The sequence below is a fragment of the Diabrotica undecimpunctata genome, chromosome 6, assembly GCF_040954645.1.
Source record: "Diabrotica undecimpunctata isolate CICGRU chromosome 6, icDiaUnde3, whole genome shotgun sequence".
Taxonomy (NCBI): Eukaryota; Metazoa; Arthropoda; class Insecta; order Coleoptera; family Chrysomelidae; genus Diabrotica; species Diabrotica undecimpunctata.
Window position 1 is genome coordinate 20,107,367 of NC_092808.1, and position 10,822 is coordinate 20,118,188.

At 31.5% G+C, this 10,822-nt stretch overlaps 2 protein-coding genes across 2 annotated transcripts; one reads left to right on the top strand and one right to left on the bottom strand.

Annotated features, from left to right (window-relative positions):
* Window positions 1-451: 451 nt before the first annotated feature.
* Window positions 452-5,158, bottom strand: LOC140443264 (uncharacterized). Its single transcript, XM_072534411.1, has 2 exons — window positions 4,405-5,158; window positions 452-2,417 (listed from the first exon to the last, which is right to left on the bottom strand). Exons 1-2 carry the CDS (start codon window positions 4,667-4,669, stop codon window positions 502-504), a joined length of 2,181 nt encoding a protein of 726 aa, XP_072390512.1. The 5' UTR covers window positions 4,670-5,158; the 3' UTR covers window positions 452-501.
* A 133-nt stretch (window positions 5,159-5,291) lies between these two features.
* LOC140443265 (protein FAM50 homolog) lies at window positions 5,292-9,593 on the top strand. The gene is made up of 6 exons (XM_072534412.1): window positions 5,292-5,606; window positions 5,658-5,822; window positions 6,394-6,537; window positions 6,811-7,003; window positions 8,097-8,251; window positions 9,277-9,593. Exons 1-6 carry the CDS (start codon window positions 5,427-5,429, stop codon window positions 9,499-9,501), a joined length of 1,062 nt encoding a protein of 353 aa, XP_072390513.1. The 5' UTR covers window positions 5,292-5,426; the 3' UTR covers window positions 9,502-9,593.
* Window positions 9,594-10,822: the final 1,229 nt, after the last annotated feature.

Here is a 10,822-nt window from a genome sequence, read left to right on the forward strand (position 1 = left end):
ATGCTAGATTAGTGGAGAAAATATTAAAAAACAGTATTATTAGAGAAGGAAACAACCTAGGTATTTTGTGTGACAATTATGTGTTTCTTAATGTTTTCTGAATATTTTTAGGTGAACTCTAGAATGTGAAATGTCGGGAAATAATTCCCGAACTTACTGAAAATTTCAATTTGGATGTAAGTGTCAAAAAGCATTTTATTTTAAGTCGTTTGTATTTCAGAATTAAAACATTGAGTTGAAACAGACTGTCAGGACACGTAAACGAAAATTTAATAAAATAATTCAATGATTACAAAAAACACCAGTGGCTGATATTTTTTATTCGGATTACAGTAATTTTGTTAGGTAGTTAATTTTAATCATTGTATATAATCTTTAATAAATATATTTGGGATATGTTTGGAAACCGTTTCTTTAACTAGTAAATACTAAGTAGACTTCCACAAACACACTCAAATGATTTTTTAATCTGCTAATATAGTAAACAAATTAAAGAAAATTTCACACTTGGCAAATGTTTTCTCCAGTGTGCGTTCTCAAGTGATTTTTCAAATAAACCTTTGCAGAAAACTGCTTAAAACAAATTTCGCACTTGTAATGCTTTTCTCGAGTGTGTACTCTCAAATGTACTTTTAAAGCACCCGTTTCACTAAACTGCTTGAAACAGATTTCACACTTGTAAGGTTTTTCTCCAGTGTGAACTCTAAAATGTCTTTTCAACTGACCTGCTTCGCTAAATTTCTTAAAACAAATTTCACACTTGTAGGGTTTTTCTCCAGTGTGTACTCTCAAATGTATTTTTAAAGCACCTGCTTCACTAAACTGCTTAAAACAGATTTCACACTTGTAAGGTTTTTCTCCAGTGTGTATTCTCAAATGTTTTTTCAAACTAGCTGCTTCACTAAACTGCTTAAAACAGATTTTACACTTGTAAGGTTTTTCTCCAGTGTGTACTTTCAAATGTCGTTTTAAACTACCTACTTGACTAAACTGCTGAACACAAATTTCACACTTGTAAGGTTGTTCTCCAGTGTGTACTCTCAAATGAGTTTTCAAACTACTTGCAATACTAAATTGCTGAAAACAAATTTCACACTTGTAAGATTTTTCTCCAGTGTGTACTCTCAAATGTAATTTTAAAGCATGTGCTTCACTAAACTGCTTAAAACATATTTCACACTTGTAAGGTTTTTTGCCAGTGTGTACATCCAAATGTGTTTTCAAATTAACTGCAATACTAAACTGTTGAAAACAAACTTCACACTTGTAAAGTTTTTCTCTAGTGTGTACTTTCAAATGTCTTTTCAGATGACTTGTTTCGCTAAAGTTCTTAAAACAGATTTCACACCTGTAAGGTTTTTCTCCAGTGTGTACTCTCAAATGTATTTTTAAAGCACCTGCTTCACTAAACTGTTTAAAACAGGTTTCACACTTGTACAGCTTTTCTCCAGTGTGCACTTTCAAATGTCTTTTCAAAACACCTACTACACTAAACTGCTTAAAACAGATTTCACACTTGTACAGTTTATCTCCAGTGTGTACTCTCAAATGTGTTTTCAAACTACATGCTTCACTAAATTGCTTTAAACAGATTTCACACTTGTAAGGCTTTTCTCCAGTGTGCACTTTCAAATGTCTTTTCAAAATACCTGCCGAGCTAAAGTTCTTATAACAGATTTCACACTTGTATGGTTTTTCTCCAGTGTGTACTCTCAAATGCTTTTTCAAATTACCTACTGCACTAAACTGCCGAAAACAAATTTCACACTTGTAAGATTTTTCTCCAGTGTGCACTAGCAAATGTACTTTTAAAGCACTTGTTTCAACAAATCGCTTTAAACAGATTTCACACTTGTAAGGTTTTTCTCCAGTGTGCACTCTCACATGTCTTTTCAAGGTACTCGCTTCACTAAACTGCTTAAAACAGATTTCACACTTGTAAGGTTTTTCTCCAGTGTGTACTCTCAAATGATTTTTCAAACTACATGCTTCACTAAATTGCTTTAAACAGATTTCACACTTGTAAGGCTTTTCTCCAGTGTGAACTTTCAAATGTCTTTTCAAAATACCTAATACACCAAACTGCTTAAAACAGATTTCACACTTATAAGGTTTATCTCCAGTGTGTACTCTCAAATGTGTTTTTAAACTACATGCTTCACCAAACTGCTTCAAACAGATTTCACACTTATAAGGTCTATCTCCAGTGTGCACTCTCAAATGTTTTTTCAAAATATGTTTTTTAGAAAATTGTTTGAAACAAATTTCACATTTGTAAAGTCTCTGTCTAGTCTGAACTTTTATATTTTTATTTACAGTTTTTTCTTTGGCGTGTAGACTCGTACAGTCTTCTTTATGGGATGAATGTTCACAAAATGTTTCCACAATTTTCATTTTATTTTCCTCCTGAGTAAAACCTAAAATACAAACCAATTATAAACAATTAACTACAAGAGAAAAATAAATACAGACACAAAATATACTAATGGCCAAAAATATTAAACAACTAGAAGGACAAATATTTTTTTAAATATTTATTTATGGAGGTATATATTATAATATTCCTATTATTTGATAATATTATAAAAAAATTTTCAACGTCATTTTTGTCAAAAAATTAATATCGAGTGGCTCTTACTTGATTTTTTATATACTCACTGTATGAGGCATTGATTGAACTAAGTGGTCTATATCTGATTAATATCTATATAGGTCTGATTAAGAGGAGGAAGGAGTATAGGAGAAGTGTCATGGTTGAAGAATTTAAGGGACTGGTTTAAATGCAGTTCTATAGAACTCTTCAGGGCAGCAGTAGATAGAGTAAAGATAGTGATGATGATATATAACCTCCGATCGGGAGACGGCACTTAAAGAAGAAGATATGTTTGATTGATATTTTTTATTCTAATTTTCGATTAAAAGTGGTTGATTGTTTTGCAAAAGCGCTTTCTTTATGTAATCCCGTTGAAATTTTTTGTTTAAAATGTACCAATCCTGAGAATTAGTGTCCACCATGGGACACCTTTTTTTTTGAGATGTTAACTTAGGCTCCTTCTAGAAAACGAGCTATTCAAGACAATTAAAAAAAAATTTACAAAAATTAGGTTTATTAAAATGCAACCAAACATTGCTTTTGGGTGGCGCCATTTTTCTTTCTAGTTTCGTTAACTACAAACAAAATTCACACTGCCCAAATACCTAATAATAAACGAAATAAAGATGGAAAGGAAACTCAATACTTATTATAAACACACATCATAAGACATCATTTGAAGTGAATATTGACCTCGACCTTGCACTGCTCATGACTGACTACACGATACAACAATCAATCAATGTAGTCCTAAAAGAAACGGATGGTAAAAAGAGAAAAATCAAAGAAGCGGCTCTAATTATGCTAAATGAGACCAATTGTGTTGCAAATTCCTCGGCAAAATGTAGTAGGATCTGGTTACCCATATTAAAAGAGAAAGTTATTAAAAGGAAAATACCAGCATTAGTAAGTCGGTAACATATGGAGGATACATCATTTATGTTTTTTAAATAACAAACATATAAAATCAGAATTTGGTGTTTGAAAGTAAACTAAATGCACGACCAAATTCTTACCATGTCGGGATAGTATTATGAGGTTTTTTTCCTGGATTTTCCCTCATAATTTACTATGGAATCACTAACAGGAGACTTTTACTGTCATCATGGCATGTGTTTGTCTTTTTAAAGACAAATGTCACGCTATGATTTTTTCTGAAGGATATTCTCAAGTTAAAGTTGATTTGTAATCGAATGAACTATCTTACAAGTAATGTAGTCTCAGGAACGCAACTCATCAATATTGGCAATATTATTTTAAAGTCGTACTTTAAAATGTAAAATGTAGGTCTGAATTGTCAATACAAATGATTCAGATAAAGACTCTAGACTCCAGACTCTACCTCATAGGTGGTGGGGAAAAATGTCGATAATAAACTAATAATACCATAGGAATGTTAACAAAATAATAAATTATATGCATAAAAACAGAGGTAATAAAAAACTAAGCCTAATGGTTCATTTTTATTGTATTCTTATGAGTTTAGAAATTTGTGTTGGAAACATACTTTGCCAAACATTTGTGTGCATTTTTCTAATTTTTTAAGTGATTCAGGTATCATTCACAAATCTACAGCCCCTTTTTTTTCAGTGTATGTGTGTAATAGTAATTTAATTTTGTGTGTATCTATTCTATGTGTGTGTTATAATTAAAAGACCCTATTAAGTTTCTCCAATGTCTGTATTGAGTAAATTCCATTTAAATAATAAAACTTTTTGTACTTGTGTAGTAAGAGATGAAATTAAATATTGAATTCCTATTCTATCCTATTCCTATATACTACTTGTTACTTATATTGTTAACTTACTTACCTTTTTCAGTTTTTTGGTTTTCTTCAAATTGGTTCAGTTTATTTATATCTTGGTGTATTTCAGTTTTAGTAGTATAGTCTTTTAAGTCTAAATTATCATATGTACCATAACGTGTACTTTGTCTGTTCAATTCCTCCTTAATTTCACATTTAAAGCCTTCTAGAAGTGTATCATCTAAGTCATTATACTTTATTTCTACTTTACACGTCTCCTCACTAAATTCTTGTTTTACTTCCATTTTATTAAACTTGATTTTATGTTCCATTCAATTTTCAATACATATACCAAAGAATATAGACGCTATAAGCGTCTATATTCTTTGCATATACCAATACAAACGAATATAGACCTAACCCTCTTATCTATGATATAGACGTGTGGCCTGTTTGTGGGAAGCAAGGTAGTCTGGGAACACTTTAAACTGTTTGATTTATTGATAATAAACTACATTACATACTAAAAACAAGTAAGAAAACTGTAAGAGTTCTTTTCGTTGTTACCTCGTCGTGTGATCGTGTTCTGACAGCTATCAGCTGCTACTCTTCTTTTCTCCATCTACGTACCCTCACCTCGGTAGCACAGTCATCCCATGTGTGGCTGGAGGTTAACTGTCATGTCAGTCAATCTGCCACAGACGCATGCTTCCATTCTATTAATGGGTGCGTTCAGGCCGTTCAGCCCACCACCGTTTAACCGACTTCAGCGGCTGGACCGGTATATACTCTGGTCCCAAGAACGGCAAGAACACTAAACACAGATGTAGTCATGATACTATGACTAACAGTATCATGTATGTAGTCAACCGTTCTTGCTCTGGTCCAACAATACATCAAAAGTTGAAGTTAGGTGACAAATGACATCGCACATCGTTTGACGTTGACGTTAGTCTTCGTTTGCTATGTTTTGATAATTGTGTATATGAATAGTTCACCCTTTCCCTTTTGTTATGACTGAAAATAAGTAAAGTACAATTGATTATTATTTTAATTCATACGTAATTGTTGTGTTTTACTGTTAATAAGATGGCTCATTACAAAGGAGCAGCCAGCGAAGCTGGTAGAGCCATGCAGCTGATGAAAAAACGCGAAAAGGAAATGCAAGACTTAGAACTCAGGAAAAAGAGAATTGAAGAGGATCTAAAACTTAACAATATTGAAAATAAATTTGCTACACACTACGATGCCGTTGAACAGCAGCTCAAAGTAAGTTTCGGTTGATTTTAAAAATAAAAGCATTAACTTTGTGTCTTCTAGAGCTCCACCATAGGTTTAGTTACCCTTGATGAAATGAAAGCAAAGCAAGAGAATATTGTTAAAGAAAGGGAAAAGAAGTTGGCTCAAAAACAAGCTGAGAAAGAAAGGGAAAAACAAAGACAAATGGAAGCGAAACAAGCCGAGAAAAATAAGCAGAAAAAACAGGTATGTAATTACAATATTTTTTATTTTTATTTAGTTTTTAACAGTGAAAATAGAAATTTTAACTATTTCTGGAACAGTAAAGTTTTATCAAGTAATATTTTACTAAAGCAATTTGTTGATACACATTTTTTTATGTTCTTTATGTTTCATTTCTATTTCTAAGAAATAAATACATTAAACTTATAATTTGTATTTTGTTTTGTTTTGAATATAAATACAAGATCCTAATTAGCTAAAAATAAATGTTATGAAACCCTAAATTTTACATACAATAATGCAAAACTGATGTAAGTCCTTGAATGTAAGGTATGTTAGAGAAAATTAATTATTAACTACAAAAAAGGTTCTGTATTATCAACAACTTATTTTATTTTTTCATTTGTTACAGTTTTATTATTTGTATTTTTTAGTTTTCTTTGATAAAATAATATTTGTTCTACACTGGTTCAAGTTTTATAATGAAAATTCTAGATTAAATTTGCGAAGGTTGTTAAATATACTATAAATTTGTATTTTGTTTTCTTGATTGAAATTGCAGTTTAAAATAAAAAGTTTTAAGTATTGCTTCTAGATTCAAGCACTGTCTTTCAACCTTGAAGATGAAGAAGGAGAAGAAAATGGTGATGATGATGATAATGAGCAGGAACAAGTCATAGTTCAAACAAGTAATTTTAAAAGACCTAAAGAAGAAATAGATTCATCAAATTTAAAGAAGGTAATTTTCAAATTAATTTCACATATATTATATTGTCCTAATTTTGAATAGACCCTATGCTGCATCAGTTAACTTTCTCAAAAACCTCCAATCGATAGTCCACCATATTATACTCATTTTTTCTCATCAGATACTTTTTATCTCAGTTATTTATTTATACTTATAGATTTATATATAAGTAGGAAGACATTTTACTTTGTTCTTAAAAAAATTAACACAATTTTTTGCTTTTTATGTTGCTCTTTTAATTGGTTTTAATATAACTCTTTTTAGGTGAGAAAGAACCCAAATGTTGATACTAGCTTTTTACCAGACAGAGAAAGGGAGGAGGAAGAAAATAAGCTAAGAGAAGAACTAAGACAAGAATGGGCTGAACAGCAAGAAAAATTAAAAGAGGAAGAAATTGATATAACTTTCAGTTATTGGGATGGATCAGGACATAGAAGAACAGTTCGAGTAAAGAAAGGTAATACAGAATCATTTATATGTGATGTGTCAGTAATAGCATGGTCACCATACTTAATGACATGACACTGACTAGTCAATGTAAAGCTTTGTTAGGTCTTTATTTTGAACCAGCATTTTTGGGAAAATTCAGAAAAAATGATATTTATTACAGTCCACACTCAAGTAGAAAAATATAAAATAACTATTCAGAAATTCAGCTTCTATAGATTTAAAAATCTGTAGTCTGAAAATCTAAATCAGAAGTTGCTTGTACCAACAGTTCTTCATCAAAGTCGAATTTCTCATGTAGATTTTTGTACACATTGAAACACTTGCTGTGTTTCAGCAAGCATGCATTAGAACCTTCTTTACAGTACTTACTTTTTTTTAGGAACTACATTCACACTGGCACTTTCTACAAAATCAGTGTTGTTATTGTACTCAATATTTTCAAACAACATTATCCCATGGCTGCCACATCACTATTCAAAATAATTAAACTTCAACAAACCACACTCTATGCTTTAACTCACTAAACAATTGTTTCCCAACTAAAAAACTTCACACAGCTATCCTGTCAGTTGTAAAAAAGATAAGATAAGGTGGGATCAAATGTCACCACATTTAAAGCATTCTAAAATATATTGCCACAACTATACATGCATACCATAATTTAATTTTCAATTTTAAAGTAGTTAATTTCTTATATTTTACATGATTTTCATATGCTTAGACACTAGGTGAAACTACCCAAAGCAGACCAGCATTAGGTTCAAATTTGGATGACCTTGTTTATGAGTTTTACTACATTCTTGACAAAAAGATTTCCTGTATATGTTACAAAAGTAATAAGAACTTAAATTCGTTCATGATTAACTTAAATCTGTATTCTAAAGTAAATGAATAATTGTGTCCAAGTGTTTTGAGCTCTTTGTATGAAACTGACTAAACATCCAAAAGAAGAATCCTTATTCCATGACTTATATCAATTATCTGAAATATCTGGTTATAATACAGTAATTTTTTATAATTACTTCTCATCGTCTTGTTTCCAAAAGAAAATGTAAAATTATAAATGCATATTTTAGAAATATTAACTTTATTTATTTTAGGAAATTCCATATATCAATTTTTGCAAAAAGTTCTTGAAGTATTAAGAAGAGAATTTTCCGAATTAAAAACAGTCATGGCAGATCAACTAATGTATGTAAAAGAGGATCTAATATTGCCTCATCATTATACATTCTACGATTTTATAGTAACAAAAGTAAGTTTACCAAACATTTACGAGGATAGTCCCATAAGTACTTAGCCTTCAAAAGAAAACGAAAATTTGAAAAAGTGACGATTTATTTCTCAACATAATCTTTTAGATGGATACACTTGACCCAGCGAGCAAGCACTTTTTTTCGCCAAATCGGGCCGTTTTTTCTGCAAGTTGACCCAATAATTCGGAATAGTACCCTTCTTCATGTCGTCGCAAGTTTTGATGTCTTGAATTGTATTACATTTATTTTATTTCTAATATTAGGATTGCCTAAAAAAAAAAAATTTGATAACATTCCTTGAACTAGAGATAAAATAAACTTAATAAAATTGATGACATCCAAATTTTTATCATTTATTGTCCAAACTTAACAGTTTGATTCTATGGAGTAAAGAAATATCAAAGAAAAGAAAATGGAACATCTAAAACTAGCCTACTTTATGGAGCTGAGACATGGAGAATAACCGAAAAATATAAGAAAAAGGTCGAAGCCACGGAAATGGATGCCATTAGAAGATCGATGAGAATATCAAGAGCCGACAGAATACGGAATGCAGTGATAAAACAACAAATGGGTATAGAGGGCACTATAGTTGAGGATATTGAGAGAAAACAGCTCAGATGGTATGGGCATGTGAGCCCAATGGGGGATGAAAGACCACCACAGAGCTGGAACCTGGGAGTTAGGAAAGCTATTAGCGCTCGAAATCTGGATGAACACCTAACTCAAGACAGAATACAGTGGCGTTTGGGAGTCGGACAACGTCGTAAGACGTTATAAAAAACCGAATATATATATACTTAACAGTTTTTGAGTTGTGCCACTCTTTCATGCAGACTTCATTGTAATCGATGTAACTATGAGTCCGATTCAGCTGAAATTATGTGCGATTATGTGTTTTTTATGTACCGTAGTGTACGGCAATAAATTTCCCTTGCGATAGTGGCGCCATCGGGCGGTGAGGCCAAGTACTTATCGGACCGCCGTCGCATGATGTGTTAATTTCTGAACAATGTATTTTTAGGCACGAGGCAAAAGCGGGCCCCTCTTTCAGTTCGATGTACACGATGACATTAGGTTACTCAGTGATGCCTCGATAGAAAAAGAAGATTCTCATGCTGGTAAAGTGCTGTTAAGGAGCTGGTATGAACGGAACAAGCATATTTTTCCAGCCAGTAGATGGGAGCCTTATGATCCAACAAAAAGTTATGACAAATACACAGTTTCTGATAAAAATAAAAAGTCTTAAAACATATTACATTAAACTAAAAAAAGCAATATTTAAGTTAATTAAAGTTGTTTCTAATGTTCATTTGTAGGATTAAAATCATTTTTATAAAATATGAACTTGTTTTTTTTATATATATATTTCTTTCGCCTTCGTACAAAATGTGGTGTAAAATATTCATTTCCATAAATCTACAGCTGCCTGAGCGAACTATGGTTTTTGGGAGAAATTCTGTCTGCGTAAAGTTTAGGTAGATATACATCAGAGACAGTGGCGGACCACAGAATAATAAAACAATCAGAATGCCCAGTCTGCTTGTCAAGATAAGTGTGCGCAGACGGAATCAGCCATGTTTTAAATAGAAGCAGTGTTGTTCAGTGAAATTTTATCTGGTGTGCATAGAAAAATTAGCCCGGTTTAATTTATTTACGCCAACCATCGACATAATATGCAATATTTTGTGTCGTACTTTTAGTTGAAGAATAGATTAAATTATTTCAAATTGACTAAATTATTAATCTCTAGAAATTTTTTTTACACATTTTTCAATCCAAGTCTGTGTTTAATTTATCAGATTCTAAAACAATGATTCATGAAATGGTTTTCACATTTTGTGTCGTTTTTTATCATTAGTATATGCAATATCCTTAACTTTTTCTGCTTGATTTGAATGAATATTACTCAATGAATCATATATTAAGACTGCTGTATTTATATATTCATCTTTTTGTTGAAGTCTTGTTTGAATAATATATTTTCTCTAAAATTCTATCCCATATAGTCAGTTAGAGTACATATTCAAATGTATCAAGTTTTTTATGTGATTTGGCAGCTTGGGACCTTTTTAACGGTTTTCATCTTTGTTGGAGGAAAAATGGCGCAAAAAATGTTTAATTTCTTCTTAATTTTCCTTTAAAAATTTTATAGCATCGGAATGAGCGGACTACCTGGTGCCACAAATAAGTTTAATACTCAAGTGTTTACTCTTAGAAAATTTTTGTAATACATTCCACCTATGTGTAGAACTTAAAAATACGTAAATTCCCGAACGATATTGAAAAAAGTGCAAATTTTCATTTTCCATGAAAATTTCGACAGCAGCGTTTTCAATTATAGTTAAGAATGATTGCCGCATGGTATGAAATGGGCCGAAAAGAACATGTTTTATTCTGGATTGGTGTCCCATATATGTACCTGACATATTTTACGCATTATCATAACGCTGTCTATGACAGTTAATGACGGATTTAATGTGGTCACTGGAGTTTTTAGACTGACAATTTTTTATGTACATTTTTCCAATCATGATAAGCACGGGAACGCTCGTCCAACCTTGTCGACT

Excerpts from the sequence above, each read along its gene's own strand:
- LOC140443264 (XM_072534411.1), bottom strand. The coding sequence starts at position 4,669 with ATGGAACATAAAATCAAGTTTAATAAAATGGAAGTAAAACAAGAATTT. Across the intron at positions 2,418-4,404 it reads AAACCAAAAAACTGAAAAAG|GTTTTACTCAGGAGGAAAAT; the intron begins GTAAGTAAGTTA and ends TTTGTATTTTAG.
- LOC140443265 (XM_072534412.1), top strand. The coding sequence starts at position 5,427 with ATGGCTCATTACAAAGGAGCAGCCAGCGAAGCTGGTAGAGCCATGCAG. Across the intron at positions 5,823-6,393 it reads AAAATAAGCAGAAAAAACAG|ATTCAAGCACTGTCTTTCAA; the intron begins GTATGTAATTAC and ends TATTGCTTCTAG. Across the intron at positions 8,252-9,276 it reads ACGATTTTATAGTAACAAAA|GCACGAGGCAAAAGCGGGCC; the intron begins GTAAGTTTACCA and ends ATGTATTTTTAG.